The following is an 18255-nucleotide window of genomic DNA, read 5'->3' on the forward strand; positions in this document are numbered from 1 at the left end:
GAGAGAGAATATATCCATGCCACACTGTATGTATGATAATCAGGGGATAACTCGTAGGATTCGGTTCTCTCCTTCCACTTCTCTCCTTCCACTGTGTAGGTCCCAAGGTTTGAACTTGGTTGTTAGGTTTGGTGGCAGGCGCCTTTACCCACCCAGCCAACTCAGTGATCCCTAGATCTGAGAATATTTAATGTATGGGATTGCTTTCCTATGAGGAGACATTGAAATGTCCTATACAGCCTACCAAACCTGAAATAGAAAAACAGAGATCTGTATAGAAAGAGATTCTGGGTGTGAATCCATTGCAGATATGTTCACGACTTCACAGGAAGCTTCTCCCTAGAGTCCTTTAAACACCAGTCATTCAGGGTTTGCTTCAAGTAAGCTTTGATCTCTAATTAGGAATCAACTTTCCACTTGACTCTTCGAGACACATGGTTGCTCTCTTAGTTAGCCATAGCTGTGCTACACAGGGAGAGTGAGTTGCACAGTTTGATGCCTCCATCATCCTGTGGCCATGGGCACACTTAATAGTTCTCATCTGTATTCTGACATTGTAGAAGGAGCAACACACAGTGAGCACCGAGCCCTCATGTCTGAACTCAAGATCCTCATCCACATTGGCCACCATCTCAATGTGGTGAACCTCCTAGGCGCCTGCACCAAGCCGGGAGGTGAGTGACTGCCCCGGGCTCTGCTTGCCTGAGTGTGACTCTGTTAGCATCTGAAGGAAGCAAAGCTTTACAGACTCCTGAATGTGCTATAGCTCACTGAATTGTGGCAGGCACTGTCATCAAATGACTCTACAGAGTCCGTTGAATTAAAGAATGGTCTCATCATGGGGATTTGGTTTGCCACTTGTGTAGTAAGTGTTAGATTAGAAAACCGAACATCTCCAAACCTTGAGAGGAGAGACTGTCAAGCCATCTCCATCTCCTCCCACCCCGCAGCCATCTGAGCTGATTGCCTGAGGTTTGGATTACGTGCATAGAATTGCCCTTTTGAAAAGAAGTAGTTTCAGTAGGAGGGGGTTGGCGTTGTATGATTTCTACAGCCCTGTTCTAATGAAAGGTTATAGGCAGCCTTCTTCTAGTGCAGTTTTTGAGCTTATCAGTATGCTGGGCACATAGTGAGAACTGTTCGTGAAATACATTTTTCCTTTCTCAACACGCTCTGTCATTTGCAGGGCCCCTCATGGTGATTGTGGAATTCTGCAAGTTTGGAAACCTATCTACTTACTTACGGGGCAAGAGAAATGAATTTGTTCCTTATAAGGTAGGCTGTCTTCTACCTGAGCTTTGGTCATGTAAAGCAGAGGAAAAAAAAAACAAACAAACCTCAGAGTGGTATGCATGTGTCTTTAGTTAAAATTCTTTGCATATTTCATTGGTTGTCTTAACTTCCTCTTTTATCTTCTAGGGATTGTATGCTTCTAATATTTTACTTATTAGAACCTTTAATATTTTATTTTTAGGACTTTAATCTCTTGACTCATTATGACAGTGCTAGATTTAATTAAGGAAAGGGCAGGTTAGAGCGAGCATTGGCTTTGGATTACAGCAATGTCTCCTCAGCCCCCCAACTGTACTTGGTCCTATGGAGGGTACATCCCACTGTAAAGAGGACACTAATGGCAGTGTGTCTGGATACTCCTGGACATGAAGTACTTACCACAGGATACTGTTGAAGGAGCTCAGCATCTTAGAAGGAATGCAGTTAAAACTTGCCTCTCCTCCCTGCTCCATCCACCCAACTTAACTCCTAGACTGTAGAATCCTAGTGTTGTCTTGTTTGTTTTTAATAATTTTAATTGTTTGTAACCTTGCAAAGCACTAGAGACCTACTTGGTATTCAAGGAATTTGCACATTTCCTTCTTTTCCAGAGCAAAGGGGCACGCTTCCGCCCAGGGAAAGACTACGTTGGGGAGCTCTCTGTGGATCTGAAACGGCGCTTGGACAGCATCACCAGTAGCCAGAGCTCTGCCAGCTCAGGCTTTGTTGAGGAGAAATCACTCAGTGACGTAGAGGAAGAAGAAGGTACCTGCTTTGCTGCCCGTGCCTAACACACACTCTCATAGGAAGCAATGATGACAAGATACTCAAAAATGGGGGAAAGCTTCATGTTTGAAAGAAATCTGAATTCCTAGGCAGTGTCCAGGCAAGCTTAACTAAAGCCTGAAATCCCTAAATAGACAGTGAACTCCACTGGGAGGCAAATCAGGGTTATCTTGAGGAGCCTAGGTAACTTGGTAGGCTAACCTGTCGCTAGTAAACAAATCAATACTTTGGTCCAATACTGGATCAGAATGTATTGGCTGTAGAGGTTCAATGCTATGTTCTGGAAGGGGAAGGGAGCTTTCTAGTCCTTGGCTAGCCTTGGTTGCCATGTGTGGTTCAGACCTAGTAAGTAATGTATCTTAGCACCACACAGAATTGACCCCTTCAATTCTCTCGACCTGACCTTCTCCAAGATGGGTTAAGACACATCTGTTGTTTTCTCTACACTCCAGCTGGCTTCTCACAATCTCCCTTCCATGCTTTAGACTTGTCTCCCTCGGCTGTTGTGATCTTAATGATGCTACCGATGGGTGGAGCTGGACCTCAGCCTCACCTCCCATACTCCAGTCAGCTCTCGAGCACACTCACTGTATGTCTGCTTTACTCAGGAGCAGACCCAGCTGTATAGACAAAGAGACGGGGATGTCTGGGGTCTAGTGCTCTTGGGACTGTGAGTTTAGACAAACCACACTCATTTTTGTTTCTCCTGCCATAAGCCCACCAATATAACTTAGTCTAACACTTTTTAGAAGCTGTGTAGGCAGCTGGTGGCTAGGTCTTGGGCTAGAGGGTCATGGGAAAGTTGTCTAGGCCTTATGTCATGAGGTCTACAATCAAGTGGGTCATACACCCTCCTGCTCACAAATGGTAGCCAGTGAGCTGGAAACCCAAGGGCTACAGTATAAATAACCTGGAATTGCAGGCCTGGACTTTACCTCTATTTCTTTATCTGGAAAATGAAAAGGTCTTCATTATTCCTCAAGAGCCCTTTAGACCTCGCCCAAGGAAGAAGTCTCAGACTTATTAATACTAATAAGGCTATTGTGACAATTAAGTTTGTGTTTACTCTGGTCTTGTGTCCAGGAAGGAGACAGTAAGCCTTATCTCATCTTGCCTAAGTTAGGAGATCATTTAAAAATATCCAGAAGTCCCTCAGAGTTTGTTTGTATCAGTTGACTGTAATAAATACTACCAACTTATGTAAATTCATCTTTCATGTTGGCTGTCACTCACTCCTCTTCTTGGAGGAAAGCCTCCCTGACAGGCCAGATTTCATGTGCTTACCACACATCTTAAGCCTGAAAGCAAGAGAAATAAATCTCTTTCTGGTATTTTTAGTTTTCTGTTGTAGACTGTAGTTTGAACCTTGGTCTTTGTTCCAGGACAAAACCTGGAGAGAAAAGATTTGATGACCCTGAATATTGTTGTTTTATTTTTAGAGTTCTTAATATGAGCTATTGTTTCCCCTCTGGGTTCATGGGAAAACAACAACAGAGCTTGAGATAGCAGCCCTTAAAAAAATCCTTCTTCTCTCCCTGCTGTCTGCACTGACTTCACTTCCACTCTCCCTTCTGGGTTAGTGGCTTTATTTGACTGAAATGGAGAAGGTGTTATTTTCCCCAAGGAGTCTGATGGAGGCTAATAATTTGGGATTTAGCGAATGGGCAGGTACTCTGCTTCCTGAAATTGACCCTTGGGTCTTAAATAGATCCCTGTAGTTGACTTAGAAGCAGAGCTACTGACGGGTGGGAGCATTCATCTTGGTGGGAGCACTCATCTCTGTCCTCTCGCCTCTTCTCACAGCTTCTGAAGAACTGTACAAGGACTTCCTGACCTTGGAGCATCTCATCTGTTACAGCTTCCAAGTGGCTAAGGGCATGGAGTTCTTGGCATCCAGAAAGGTATGACAGGTCAGGGGGAAGGAAGCCTTCTCTTCAGGTCATAGGCTTAAAAATCAGACATCCCTTTGTTTGGTTTAGAAAGTCATGCACCACTTTTAGGAGTCTTTAAAGTGTGCCACTGGGGGTGGCTCCATTTCAGCTAATAAAAGGTGGCTAGAGGTTTCATAAAATGAATTCATATAATCAATTCTCATTGACCAACCTCTAAGCACTGGGTAGACTTCTAAGAACCTCATGATGAACCAACCAAGACAGCTCTGCTTCTTTGTGGTGTTTATAGCCCTGATGGCTGCTGAAACATCCAATATCCAAGCAACAGATATGGAAGGTTAAATAGGCATAGACGTTGTTCGATAAAGTAAAGCAGGAAGGGCCTTCAGAGTATACAGAAACGGCGTGTTTGTGTGTGCATACGCTAACATGTGTGTACTTCAGTGTTAAACAAGGTAGATGAGAAGATCTTACTAAGGATGTGACATGTGAGCAAGGACCTAGGAGAGGGAGCCGGAGGAGTCTTGTAGATACCTTGGTGTGGTGGATCTATTTTTAATTTGTTTTACATTCATCTCCGTCCATCAAAAAGTCACTTGTTATTTGTGTAATTAGAAGGCAGGAAGGCCCTGCTTCAGATGAAGACGATTAAATCAGCTAAAATTAGAAAGTAGGCCAAACAAAGGCTGAGGTGGGACGTGACAAGTGACAAATATTGTTGTAAACACCACTGAGGTGGGAGTAGGTTGGTGGAAGTCCCTGGCAACCTTGGGAAGGTGGGGGATACACAGTAGGAAAGGTTCACATTCTATTTAGGAGAAGCTCTCTGTTGATGAAATGTATTTGCTGCCAGTTCCTGAAGGAACAGAAGGCTTTACTATTTCTTTTGTTTTCTTTATCATTGTAAGTTCCCTTACCCCTCTCCACTCTGAAGTTTAGAGTTTCTCACAGCTTCCAGAACCTTGGGACCTTAGATAGTTCTGCTGAATATTTCTTGTACGTTTATTTCCCAAGGAAAAGGGAGAGAACCAGGGTCTGACAGGATCTTCTCAAAGAGAAGGGCCTTGAGTCTCTTTCAAAGATTGTTATTTTTGTAAATGCCAAAGCTCATTCCCGAGCCAAGTAGTTCCTTTTGGCAACAGGAAGTGGGAATTGATACTGTGACTGGAAAGGATGGAGCCAGAGTCCTTTCTTTTCCCTCGGACCCACCAGATGATCTTTCTGAATACTACCTGGTTGTCCAGCTGGAAAAGGAAGCTCCTTGGTTGAAAGCAAGCAGGAGTGCCATCTGCTCTGTGGCCTTTCCAGTTTTCCTGCCTCACACTAGACAATGCCATACTGAATATTCTGGTGTGAGGGAGGATGCTGTATAGACCTGGGGTGCCAGATAGCGCAGAGGCAATGACTACCAGCTTCTCTGGTCACTCCTGTGTTGACCTCACGTCGCCTTTCATTTGTCTCTAATGGTCTTTGGGGGCTCATATTCCCTCTCAGATGGTGCTTAGGCACTTGGCTGAGGGCTATGACCAGAGGGGCATAGCTGCTTGATGGTTGAAAGTCAGATCAAGTTAGACGACAGAAAGGAGACAACCGGAGGAACTGAGAATCCAGAGGTTTTGAGCTGAGCTTTGGCATGACAGGATCTATTCCACACGTGTTGGCCAGGGTTCATCTTCACTGTACTATCAAATGCTTTGGAAGCAGGATGAGTACCAGTGGGTGCTGCCTCCGGATCCAGTCCAGCTTCCATACCAAATGGAAGAGAAGGCTAACAAAGCACACCACACCAATGAGAACCTTGCTCCTGATTTCTCCACATCCATTCAAGACCAGTCAGTCTATTCTGGGATCTCCTCAGTCTAACCCGGTTTTAGTCACATGGAGCAGAAGCCAAAGGATGTGTGGATGTGATCAGAGGCACATTTTTTTATATTGTGTCCATCATCAGACTGTAACTTTGTCACTTAGCTCCAACAGCCAGGACTGTTTATGGGATAAGCAGATGTGTGTCTCAATGAAACACACAGGCCCTTTTCCTGATGTGTTGGTGTAAAACACAACCATAGTCCTTTCTAATGACTTGGTTTCTGATGTGGGATTTTTTTTGTTAAGCGTGAGGTAACAACAGATGTGAAAGAGATTAGCTGTGTAGAGACTTACCACACGTACTGTTCTTTTTACAGTGTATCCACAGGGACCTGGCAGCACGAAACATTCTCCTATCGGAGAAGAATGTGGTTAAGATTTGTGACTTCGGCTTGGCCCGGGACATTTACAAAGACCCAGATTATGTGAGAAAAGGAGATGTAGGTATCCAGAGATGAACTTTGAACACCTCTATTCAGATGTGGAATTCCAATTTTGTGGATTTGTGTTTGGAAGTGAGGGGAGAGTTTTCTTTAGAAACCTGCCAATTTGGGAACTGATGCCTTGCTGTCTCCCACTCAGGCCCGACTCCCTTTGAAGTGGATGGCCCCGGAAACAATTTTTGACAGAGTATACACAATTCAGAGCGACGTGTGGTCTTTTGGTGTTTTGCTCTGGGAAATATTTTCCTTAGGTAAATTACCCCTCTTTGACCCTCTTCTGGGTGGGGGTTTGGGAGCAAATGCGATGATGACCCTTGTGTATCATTTCTCTGTCTTTTACCTCCTTTCAAATAGAATTTCTTAGAAGATTTAGGTTGTAAAATCAAGAAAGCTATGTAGGTGATACTGAAGAATCTGGCTTTAAGGCATTTTGTGAGGAATTCAGATCTCACAATGCTCTTTTCCTGCCTTATGCTAGGTGCTTCCCCATATCCCGGGGTCAAGATTGATGAAGAATTTTGTAGGAGATTGAAAGAAGGAACTAGAATGCGGGCTCCTGACTACACCACCCCAGAAATGTAAGACTCTGGAAAACATCTTTCTTTTCTCACAAACTCTTCCCACTAAGGCAAGAAAGCCTTCCATTGTGTGAGTCTACGCCATGGCCTAGTTTGTTCAGCCTTGCCTTTGAAAGCTTCGTTAGGTAGCTCAAGCACCATCATGGCATTACTTGGTACCCTCTCCAGAGAGTTTTCTTTTTTTTAAGTTGATAGTGCTGTGATAAAGAAGACCTTTCCATAGATGGTTGGACCTCCAAGTGCAGTCGTCTGTGTCTCCTATCGTTTCACCTCTCCTTAGCATCTCAGCCCTTTGCAAATGCTTCTCACTCAAGCACTTATCATGACCGTTAGCTCATGGAAGGATGACAATGTTAACGAAACCCGTATCTCGCTTGTCCAGGTACCAGACCATGCTGGACTGCTGGCATGAGGACCCCAACCAGAGACCCTCATTTTCAGAGTTGGTGGAACATTTGGGAAATCTCCTCCAAGCAAATGCTCAGCAGGTTTGTAATCCTCTACTGGAGAAGCTTCTTCAAAGAGGCCTCAGGTCCAAGGTCTGTAATCTTAACAGTCTACTGCCTGGACGTTCACACGGCGCCATGTTATTCTCTTGGCCACTGAAAACAGAGCCTCTCTCTTCCAGTCCTCAGCAATAATGCTTCCTAAAAGCCTTAATCACTCTTTAGACTGATGAGACCCTAATTCATAGCTTGAGAATAATTCATTCACAACTCTACCCTATGCATAAGCTGCAGCAGCCTGTTCTCTCCTTCTACCATGCGGGTCCCGGGGAAAGAACTCAAGTCATCCGGCGTGGCTGAAGATGCTTTTGTCCACTGAGTCATCCTGCTGTCCCTACCTCCTTATTTCTTTATGTTATCTCTAAAAAATATTCTTCTAAAAAAATTTAAAAAAAAAAAGCGTCTGAGTATGATGGTGCATGTCTGTAGTTCCAGCATTCTGGATTACATTGTAATCCCAAACATACATACCTCATCCCAAACAGCCACGAGTTTGAGGCCAATTTGGGCAGCATAGCAAGAGTATCTCAAACAAACAAACAAAACAAAACAACACACCAAATCTGGCTAATTTACAGATTTTCAGAAATCGAAGGAATTTCATGTAATTTTTAGTAAATTCTACGGGCAAAGCCAAAACAAACAAAACATAAAAGTTAGGCAAAACCATGACCTTGGCCCCTCTTGGTGAAATGTCACACTCTCAATGACAGCTCCACAACAGAGCTCTGCCCTCTAAAATGTTCGTTGTCTTCTGCTAGGTGTCCCTTGACCTAGTGAGAGCCAATGGATTCCTTTGTCCGTCTGAACACTTGAGGGTGGCATCCATTTTCATTAGCAAACCTTCCAAGCATTTACCTGTGTCAGATGAGCTTGTTTTTCTTCTTTCTCGTGAGAAATAACATCGGCCTGTATTACCCCTTCCCAGAATTCCTGTAATCCTGCTGTTGGTTGCTTTCCTCTTCACTGCTTTTGATTTTTCCATTGCCTTGGAATATAGAGGCTCCACTGGAGGCACTGTGCTTTGAAGGCCTGGCTCCTGGGGAGGTCTTTGTGGGGAACTGATTTCTGGGCTTTGTGTTCTCACATCGCCTCCACAGCCATTGCCTGCTTTGTCTTCATGGCAACCATGGCCTCTTGTTCCTTTACTAATCCTGTTTTTCCTTAGTCCCTTTATTAACCTTCTTCCACACATCCCTTTCAAGTGCCCTTTTGTTTCTGTCAAGCCTCTTCCAAGACAGTCTTGAAGTCTTGTATTCAGATATGAAAGCAGCACACACAGCCAAAGACACCCCCCCCTCTTTGTTTTTCATGAAAAGGCCCTTGAAGGACAGCAGCCATAACAATAGCATGCTGTGTTTATTGTTTCAGGATGGCAAAGACTATATTGTTCTTCCAATGTCAGAGACACTGAGCATGGAAGAGGATTCTGGACTCTCCCTGCCTACCTCACCTGTTTCCTGCATGGAGGAAGAGGAAGTGTGTGACCCCAAATTCCATTATGACAACACAGCAGGAATCAGGTACTGGATATGGCCAGCATCCCCTCCAGGGCAGGGGGTGAGGGGCTTCAAGGCCAGCTCAGGAGGTAGCAGAGGAGACATTTGATTAGGCTGCTTCAAACTACTTCTGGCTAACTGGAGTTCTGACATTCAGAGGGCTCCCCAAAGGTCTGGAGAGTGGAGCCACCTCCCATCTGTGGCCCATGTTGCTGGCACAGCTCTGCCTTTAAGAATTCTAAGCCTTGTGGGAGCAAATAACTAAGATACCACAGTTCGTTAATCTCTAGAAACAAAGACACAGCCATGTTACTGAGACATCTGTATTAAAATGGTCCCCATGTACACTTTTATTAAGGTGAATTGAATGGCTTAGGAAAGACTAAGGAAGAAAGGATTCTGTGCAAATATGAAACATGCTGAGGGCTCTCTGGTGTAGATACAGCATGCCACAGGCTGTGTCCTCAACGGGGCTGGCAACTACAGCTCAGAAATCTCTCCCCAGTCTGAGTTTCAGCATTGTGTTTACCTAATGGGATGCTTGAGTGTATTTAAAACAAATGCAGTGCAGTCCAGTTCTGGTCTGTAGACCCGGCAGCTCTCTGTGTTCTCAGTTAATACCTGCACATAAGGAACAATCCGATGGGATTTCCCACAATGCCATCTTAGCAGTGCCTTTCCTAAGCCCAAGACAACTTTGCTTCGCTTTGGGCATTGTTCTTCTGCAACTAGACCCCTTGACAGCATGGGCACAGCTTGTCTTTCTGGGTGTCCCCAAGCTGCAGGAGGAATGGGCAGCTGTCTTCCAGGGGAGGCACTGGCCCAGGAGCTGCAAAGCCAGGAGGTTAGAGAGACCTAGGGATGTTTGCCCTGAGGAATCCTGTATGACAGGAATCCTGCACTAAAGAAAGAGAGGGGTAGGAGGGATGGAGAGACAGACAGACAGACAGACAGACAGACAGACTTAGGTGTCAATCGGCAAGCTACCATCCCTTTATAACAAGAGCAGTCAATGTATTTTGAAGAAATTTTCTGTACGTTATCAGGGTTTTGGTTTTGTTTTGTTTTTGTTGCTGTTTTGCCTATATGAGAATTTAGGCAAGATAGAGACTATCTTCTAGGTTGGATACTGAACATAAGTTTTAATTCAACTGCCTGGGGCAGTACAAAACAGTGTGATTAAAGGTGTAGACCTGAGAATTTGGTAAAACCAGATATGAGGCCTGGGTCTGCCTTTTAGCAGCTGTGTAACCCAAATCGTCTATCACCCCCAACTGCCACCCCACTCCTGCTACACACACACACACACACACACACACACACACACACACACACACACAGTTTCTTTGTGAAGCAAGGCTACCCCACTGCTGTTGAGAATGGCTGCTTGGAGGATTTGGATACTATAATGTATTTCTAAGTGCCTGACACCTGAAGGCACTTCATGAAGGACAGCTCTCAAGAGAGCTGCTTCCCATCCTGTCCGGAGATGAATCCATGTCCTCTGATCTCTGACTTAGCTGCAGTTTCCCTCCTTCCAAGGAGAGGCTCTCCCAGGGGAAGAGTCTGAAGTCACGAAGTGAGACTCCCATGTATGCAATTTCCTAGTTCAGGTTCACCTGCCTTCGGGCTTGCTCGTTCCTCTGACATGCTGCGTGGCCTTCTCCTTAATCAGAGAGCCCTGTGACAGCACACTGTCCTCCTCATGTCCTGTGACCAAGCAGAGTTCAGGGCACTTGGCTTGCTGGCTTCTTTGAATATGGCCCTAAGCAGGTGATGAAGTCAAGTTTGGGAAGCAGGAATGCTAGTGTGAGGCTGGGTCTAAAAGAGACTGCTAACGTTTATCCCCAGAAGTGTGGACAGACGTGACACCATGCTTTAAGCCCAGCCAAGCTTGGCTCAGATTTTCTGCCTGGGAGTTTTGGAGGAGCCTTCCCAAACTAACTTCTCTTTTAGCAATCCATAAACTGAAAAATAAAACAGACATTGGAAGCTTTTGTTTGCTTGTCTTCTCAAGTCCCCTATGCTTCTTCTTATAGAAACAAAGGGCGCCATCACCTTACAGTGGTCTGAAATAAAGACAGTGAAGGGTGTGGCGGTATGAGCACACTGCACACAGCACTGCGAGCCTCTCATGTGGCTCAGCTTCTCTGGGGGAAAATCCACTGAGGCTAAGACACCTCTCAGGGCATGTTCGCTCTGTTTTCACGCTTCCAGCCAAGTAGAAAAGCTGAGTCTTTCTCGCTTTGATTCCTCCCTTACACTTTTCAACTCTGCTGAATTATAAATAGAGTTGGGCAGGGACATCACCGTGGGAGACAGCCTCTTGATTTGTTGCCCCTTTAGACTATTTTTAAAATATTTGTTCAACAGTTGTGTAGAGAAGAGGCTGAGGAGTGGGGGCAGGGAGGCCACTCATGTCTAGACTTAGCTTTGTCTCCAGCTTCCCCCTTGGATCGTCATCCCTGGCCCCAAGTGTGCTTCCCTCAAGAAAACTTGCATTTACTGGGCTCATCTCTCTTAAAGGGCAGCGTGTGGACCATCTGTGGTCGCTCTGTCATTTTCTCTGGGAGTTTCTCCTCTCATTCCAAGCAGTTTATCAGTGATTTCTTTGCAGTTCTCTCCCAGAGGCAGGCTTTGGGACACAGTGTTGTTCTCATTTTGATGAATTGCTAGTGGTAATTGAATACCCATGGTGGACTGATACCTGGGAGAGCCTGCTGGCTATGTGGCTCTCTCTTGACTTGGCCGTCATGCTAGACCACTTGAAATGGGAGTCTTCTTTCTTCACCTTTCATCTGCTATGCACTCCGTACTGACTCTTCCCACCCACTCACCCCAGGGTCGGTGCAGAGTGGGAACCAGAACGATGCTATGAATTTAGTAGATGCTCAATGAAGATTTAAGGGACATGCCTTTGACTCTCTTCTTTCTTTTCCATCCTGATACTCCAAGAGAGTCGGTGTAGAAGGGGATGAGGAAAAATCAACTCCATGGGGGCTTTAGCGCCTGCGAACTTGAGAGTGAATCCTGGTTTTGCCCTTCTCTCACTGAGTCTGGGCTTCTTCATCTCTCAGTAGGAAATAAGAGATCTCTTTGGGAGATTGTGTCAAGCAGCTGCAAGGAGAGATGAAAGAGAACACTTGGTCATTTGTGAAGGACCAATCCCGGTTTTAAATCACTGGGCACAGAATTTAAGGATCTGAATCTTCTAAGGTAGCTGTGTGATACCCATGCCTCCTGACTCTGCCTGCTTGTCCCCTCAGATATCTATGGAATCCAGGCACTGCCACAAACCTTACGCGAATTCCCATTCCTTAATCAGATTCTCGGCGCTCCTGCTAGGGAAGTGTGAAGTCTCCTAACAGGCTTCCCTGCCTCTGGTCTTATCCTCCTCACAGCCAACTTTCTGGAAAGCATATCTGATCATGCCAATCCCATGCCTCAAACTTTTCAGTGGCCCTCACAACTGTAGCCTCAGATTCTAGTTGTATGATTTTGGATAAGCAGGTTTTGGAGCAGTTACTGTGAGATGCTGTGAGGCCGTGTTTGAAGAGCATCCAGCTTAATGTCTGAGCTGTGATAGATTTCCAAAGGTCTTCCTGAACGAGTGAATAGGCATGATACCAACTGGCTTTGACAGACATGGCTTTTAAAGACCAGATGCATCAGGAAACAGGCTTTGCTTGTTCCCTGTATTGCCTGGCCTGTCTTCTTTCCTCTGGAGTCCCCCAAGTTGGGGTATAGGGGTATCACTGAGAACCTCATTCTCTCCTCAGTGTGGGGGAGGAAATGACCTCTTAGGGAAGGGAAGAGATACTCAGCTTCCATTCTTCAACTCTGACCCAGCATTGATGCACCGTGCCAGCAGACTGCTCATCATGGGGCAAGAGTGAAGAATATGTTTATTGTCTTCATGGGCGTTTTCTGTGAGGGGGCTTCTCTTATCTCCCCTTGGGCTGCAGGAGGCTTTGATAGGATCTCTGGACTCTCCCAATGTCAAGTGGTAGGGAAGAACACCCCCAGGGAGTGGTGATGTGCTGTCTGACGAGTCTCATTCTTGGAAGGTTTTCTGGAATTCAAAAGAGGGAAACAAATGCTGGTTGTTGGACCTTTTAAGAACAGCAATCTTGACATTTACCATGCTACTCACCTTGCCAACATCCTCGAATCCAATAGAAGAATAGCTGTTGCCTATACACACTTAAAATGGAACAGCAGAAGCATGACTCTATTTGTGTAGTCAGTGTTAGACTCAAAGCGATGCAAAGTCTTGAGACTCTACTGTTTTTTTCTGAAATAAGCAACCATGTGGGCTAAAAGCATGGCTGGGTAAGACTCAGCCCACCTTCCTCCCTCTCTCTGTGCCCTAGATCGGTAGGTAGTTCATGTAGAAGGATTAAGCTGACTTGCGATTACTGCCCAGCACAGCATCCCTTAGGGATACCAAAGGTGTTTCCCTTGCCCAGAATGCCCTGTGAATATTGTCTAGAACACCTTTCTTTGTTGGTGGCTAGAAACAAAGGAAGCTTGCTGCAGTCCATGGCGACATGACTGGAGGAATCCCATCCAGTCAGGGCCCATCAGAAGGCAGCTGCTGTTGAGTCTGCTGCCCTTGTCCTTAGTTCAGCACTGAGCCTCAGAAGCCTGTTTCCAAGGCACAGGGTCTCCTTTACCCTTCTCAGTTATATTAGACTTTTAAATAGACTTTCACAGGAAATTAAGCCTTCCGTGTGTGCTAGCAAAAAAATATGCTTTTTGAATTTTGTTTTTCTTTTGCCAGAGGATGTTTTGAAGGTTGCTATTCGACTTGTGGTTGAAAGATAATGAACTTAGGTATCACTTGAGGCAGCCACAGCCAAATCTACCACCACCCAAATACAAATAAATATTTGTTCTCTTGCAGTCACTATCTGCAGAACAGTAAGAGAAAGAGCCGGCCAGTAAGTGTAAAAACATTTGAAGATATCCCATTGGAGGAACCAGAAGTAAAAGTGATCCCAGATGTAAGTACATCTTTTATAAATAGTTGCAGAAATAATACTTGGGGTGAAATACTAGCTAGATAAATATTAGCCTAAGCGTTTGAGTCTTAGAACCTCATTAAGGCTGTCCTTGAGCATATGTGCCATGGGGGAAGATGGACCTTTAGTTTTGCCATATGAAAGGCACCTGGACCAAGGTTCAAGATAGTCTAACTGTATGCCCAATGTCACTCAAGTGCAGAAAGAAGGGGACCCTAGCATCCCAATCTTCCCTCTCTCCTTAGCCCAAGTCTACTTCCTGAAAGCAATTGCTTCCTTTGTGGCTTGCATAGGCCCTGGCTGCCATACCCTCTCCCTCCTGGGCAGGACATTGAGTCCTACGGTCAGCTAGATGGACTGAGAAATGAGTTTAAAGTAGCTGGTCCTGTGCACGCTCATGTGTCATCTCACTGTCTCCTAGGACAGCCAGACAGACAGTGGGATGGTCCTTGCCTCAGAAGAGCTGAAAACTCTGGAAGACAGGAACAAATTATCTCCATCTTTTGGGTAAGACTCAGCCAACTAAGAAAGACTATTTTAATAGGGATTTTTGGAAGGCTAATAAAGACATCCAGTGTAGATGCAGTTTTCCCTTTTGGTGCCTTTAAAGGCTGATGACATTAATATCCCAAATTAGCAAATGGATAAAGAAGTGAAGTGGACCAAACAATGAAATTCATGAATTTGAGAAAAAAAATCTGAAGTGAGTTAGAGTGTTTGACCAATTTCTAATGACTAAATTTGTGAAGGCTTTGGGACTTCTGAGCAGACTGATTAGGGCCAGCAGAGTGACCAGTGGCTTCTATGGCCTTGACCAAACAGCAAAGATCTCAACAGGTACCATGATCCTGAAGAGTGAAGACTTTGCAGACTCTGAAGGATTGTCAAACATGTACTTAAATGGCTTTATCTATAATCAAGAAAGATGATATGTAAATAGATACATATTCACTTGTTTAACATATTTAAATATGATTCTTTGAATCATTCCCTTTTCAGTTGTGGGAAAACTATTAAAAATTTGTTCTTGAGTCATTCTTCCTTATGGCTCAACAGGAATATGTATCATGGCTTTGAATAAGTGTCCCTGATTTAAACATAAAAAATCGTTATGAAAATCTACATTTATAAGAAGAATGGGGGAAACAGTAGTTATTCATTTGCCAGTAGGTTCATTCCAGGTAGAAAAACAAAAGATCTGATCCACACATCACACAGCTGCTGTGTGAGTTGGGGGTCCCTGTGGATTTCTGAGCGATTCCTATACAACAGCAACAGCAGCAAGAGTAAGTTTTGCTGTCTTTCTTTGAGGGCCCGAGAAAAGCCATGAGCACCAACCACATGCTTCTTTCATTAACTCAAACAATAGTTATTCAGAGTTACTAGGTGGCCAGCGTCATGCTGCTGTTTGAGACACAAACTGGTTTTGGTGTGGGAAGTGAAACATGGGATTGGGAGGGGGCCCAAAATGTATTTCTGGTTCTTCGAACTTACTTTAAGCCATATCTGAACAGAGAGTAAACTCTCTCTGTGGCTTTTCTTATGACTAATGTGACTAAGACCCCATCAAGAGCAAAGCCTGAGCTTTTCGGTCTACACAGCCTACGTTTGTTAGTTTTCACATGATTACTATGTCATTGGAAACATTCTCCAGTTGCTGCTGAGTGACTGAATCCCCAGGTTGTCCAAAGAATGTGTTTCTGATGAGCAAAAAGCAGTTTTTGCCATGTCTGGCCAGACTGTACACTAGCTTATTTTTTCCTCTACAGATTTATTAATATCTTTCATACACCGTGCAGCCCCCTAAATGACAGAACAGGAAAAACACAAATGAACTTTTAGACCAACCCAATATCATTTAATATAATGAAAGAGACCCTATGACTCTTATCACTGTATACAAACCTGTCAATCATCAAGGCCGTAAAACTGTTCCATTGGTTGGGGGCTTTGCATACCACAAGGAGAACGGCCTTTTATCTCATCTCAGGCTTGAAAGACTTGGACCTGAATAAGAGGACTTATCTGGGAGTACTAGCTCATGCTAGTACCTGAGAGTAGGCCTTGTCTGAGGAGACCTGACAGACTGATTAGGTAATGAGAGATAGGGGCTAGTGTCTCTGGAGGGGACACCACCTCCTTGAGCTGGGGAAAAGCTAATGCACTGGCTTCCCTTTCAATTCATTTGCTTGCCATTCCTTCCACAGTGGAATGATGCCCAGTAAAAGCAGGGAGTCTGTGGCCTCGGAAGGCTCCAACCAGACCAGTGGCTACCAGTCTGGGTATCATTCAGATGACACAGACACCACCGTGTACTCCAGCGACGAGGCAGGACGTTTAAAGATGGTGGATACAGTGCATGCTGACTCTGGGACTACATTGTGCTCACCTCCTGTTTAAAAGGAAGGGGCCCTGTCCTGTCCCTGCCCCTGATTCCTGGAAATCACACGAGAGGTGCTGCTTAGATTTTCAAGTGTTGTTCTTTCCACCACCCGGAAGTAGCCACATTTGATTTTCATTTCAGAAGAGGGACCTCAGACTGCAAGGAGCTTGTCCTCAGGGCATTTCCAGAGAAGATGCCCATGACCCAAGAATGTGTTGACTGTACTCTTTTTCATTCATTTAAAAATCCTATATGCTGTGCCCTGCTGCGGGTCTCACACCGGTTAAAACAAAAGACTTGGAAGAGTGGCTCTATCCTCAAGAAGTAGCCATACCCAGGCAACCGACACCTCTGTGAAACTGGATGAAGTGGGCAATGTTAGTGCTTTGTGTGTTAAGGATGGGTGAGATGTCCCAGGGCTGAGACTACCTAGACGGCTTTGTGGAGGATGTAGGCTATGAGCCAAGAGTTAAGTGTGGGATGTGGACTGGTAGGAAGGAAGGCGCAAGCTCGCTCGGAGAGCGGTTGGAGCCTGCAGATGCATTGTGCTGGCTCTGGTGGAGGTGGGCATGTGGCTTGTCAGGAAACGCAAAGGCGGCCGGCAGGGTTTGGTTTTGGAAGGTTGCGTGCTCTTCACAGTTGGGCTACAGGCGAGTTCCCTGTGCTGTTTCCTACTCCTAATGAGAGTTCCTTCCGGACTCTTACGTGTCTCCTGGCCTAGCCCCAGGAAGGAAATGATGCAGCTTGCTCCTCATCTCCCAGGCTGTGCCTTAATTCAGAACACCAAAAGAGAGGAACTTCGGCAGAGGCTCCCGTCATGCTGAAGAACTGTGAGAGTAGAACAGAAACTCAGGGTTTCTGCTGGGTGGATACCCACATGTCTGCCCTGGTGGCAGTGTTGAGGGTTCTCTGTCAACTGGTGGTGGTAAAGGCTCTGACAGGATGTACCCATTTGTTCCTCCTGTCTCACCCCCAAGTCCTCAGTATTTTAGCCTTGTGCCCTCGTGATGGCAGAAAATCTTAATTGGTTGGTTCGCTCTCCAGATAATCACTAGCCAGATTTTGAAATCACTTTATAGCCAAGGTTATGATAACATCTACTGTATCATTTAGAATTTTAACATATAAAGCTATGTCTACTGGTTTTTGCCTGTGTGCTAATGTTTTTCAGAAGAGAATCTGTACTTTTCATTTGGTACCATAGTGTGAAAAGCTGGGAACAATGACTGTTAAACATGCTATGGCACATATATTTATAGTCTGTTATGTAGAACAAATGTAATATATTAAAACTTTATATTATATATAATGAACTTTGTACTACCCACATTTTGTATCAGTATTATGTAGCACGACAGAGATTATAATGCTGTCAGCAGCTGGTGTTGTTTTATTCAAAACTTTGGGAAACTCGAAGGAATCTTTTCGTGAAGATGTGCAGCTATACCTACCGTCTCCCTCATCTCAAACGGAGGAGGAGGAGGAGTCAGATATAATGTGAGTGGGCTCTACTTTTCCTGTTCTCTGTTCTTAGGAGGAATATTTTCATCAAATGTTTATATGCTTTATAACCCAATAAATGTATTCCGAGGAAAGAGATACAGTGCTATCATGTTATCACAACTGTTCCACAGCCTCTTCTATTCCCGCCTTGTCTTCATTACAGTCATAATTGATACAGAAGCACGTCCTTGTCACATCCCGAGCCCAGGAGAGGTGTAGTTCTGTGGCCCCCTAGTGAACCTCAGAACTCGGGTGTGAAATCCTGGGGCAAGTGGCCAGAGATAGAGGCCAGGAGCAGATGCAGGAGCATTTCACTGTCTAGCTAAGGTCAGAGTATAAGATCTATTATTGACACTTTAAGGGATTGCTTTTGCCTGAATTCAAAGAGCAAAGCAAATCCCTAGTGCTAGCATGGATCGCCACCTCCAGCAGTGCTTAATATTGTTTGCTTGTGTTTGGGAGAGGCAGGGTCTTCAGCCCAGGCTGGCCTCCATCTGCCTGTG

General features: G+C 45.0%; 1 protein-coding gene across 1 annotated transcript; it reads left to right on the top strand.

Annotated features, from left to right (window-relative positions):
• The first annotated feature begins 517 nt into the window (after positions 1 to 517).
• On the top strand, positions 518 to 17866 carry LOC114616622 (vascular endothelial growth factor receptor 2-like). Its single transcript, XM_028762047.1, is given in 13 exon segments — positions 518 to 674; positions 1187 to 1275; positions 1884 to 2037; positions 3862 to 3959; positions 6134 to 6256; positions 6399 to 6510; positions 6738 to 6837; positions 7220 to 7325; positions 8715 to 8866; positions 13749 to 13848; positions 14288 to 14373; positions 16074 to 16246; positions 16249 to 17866. Coding segments are annotated over 13 exon segments (1533 nt in total). The 3' UTR covers positions 16332 to 17866.
• The last annotated feature ends 389 nt before the right edge of the window (positions 17867 to 18255 follow it).

The sequence above is a fragment of the Grammomys surdaster genome, unplaced genomic scaffold (genome assembly GCF_004785775.1).
Source record: "Grammomys surdaster isolate TR1022 unplaced genomic scaffold, NIH_TR_1.0 332711, whole genome shotgun sequence".
Classification (NCBI taxonomy): domain Eukaryota; kingdom Metazoa; phylum Chordata; class Mammalia; order Rodentia; family Muridae; genus Grammomys; species Grammomys surdaster.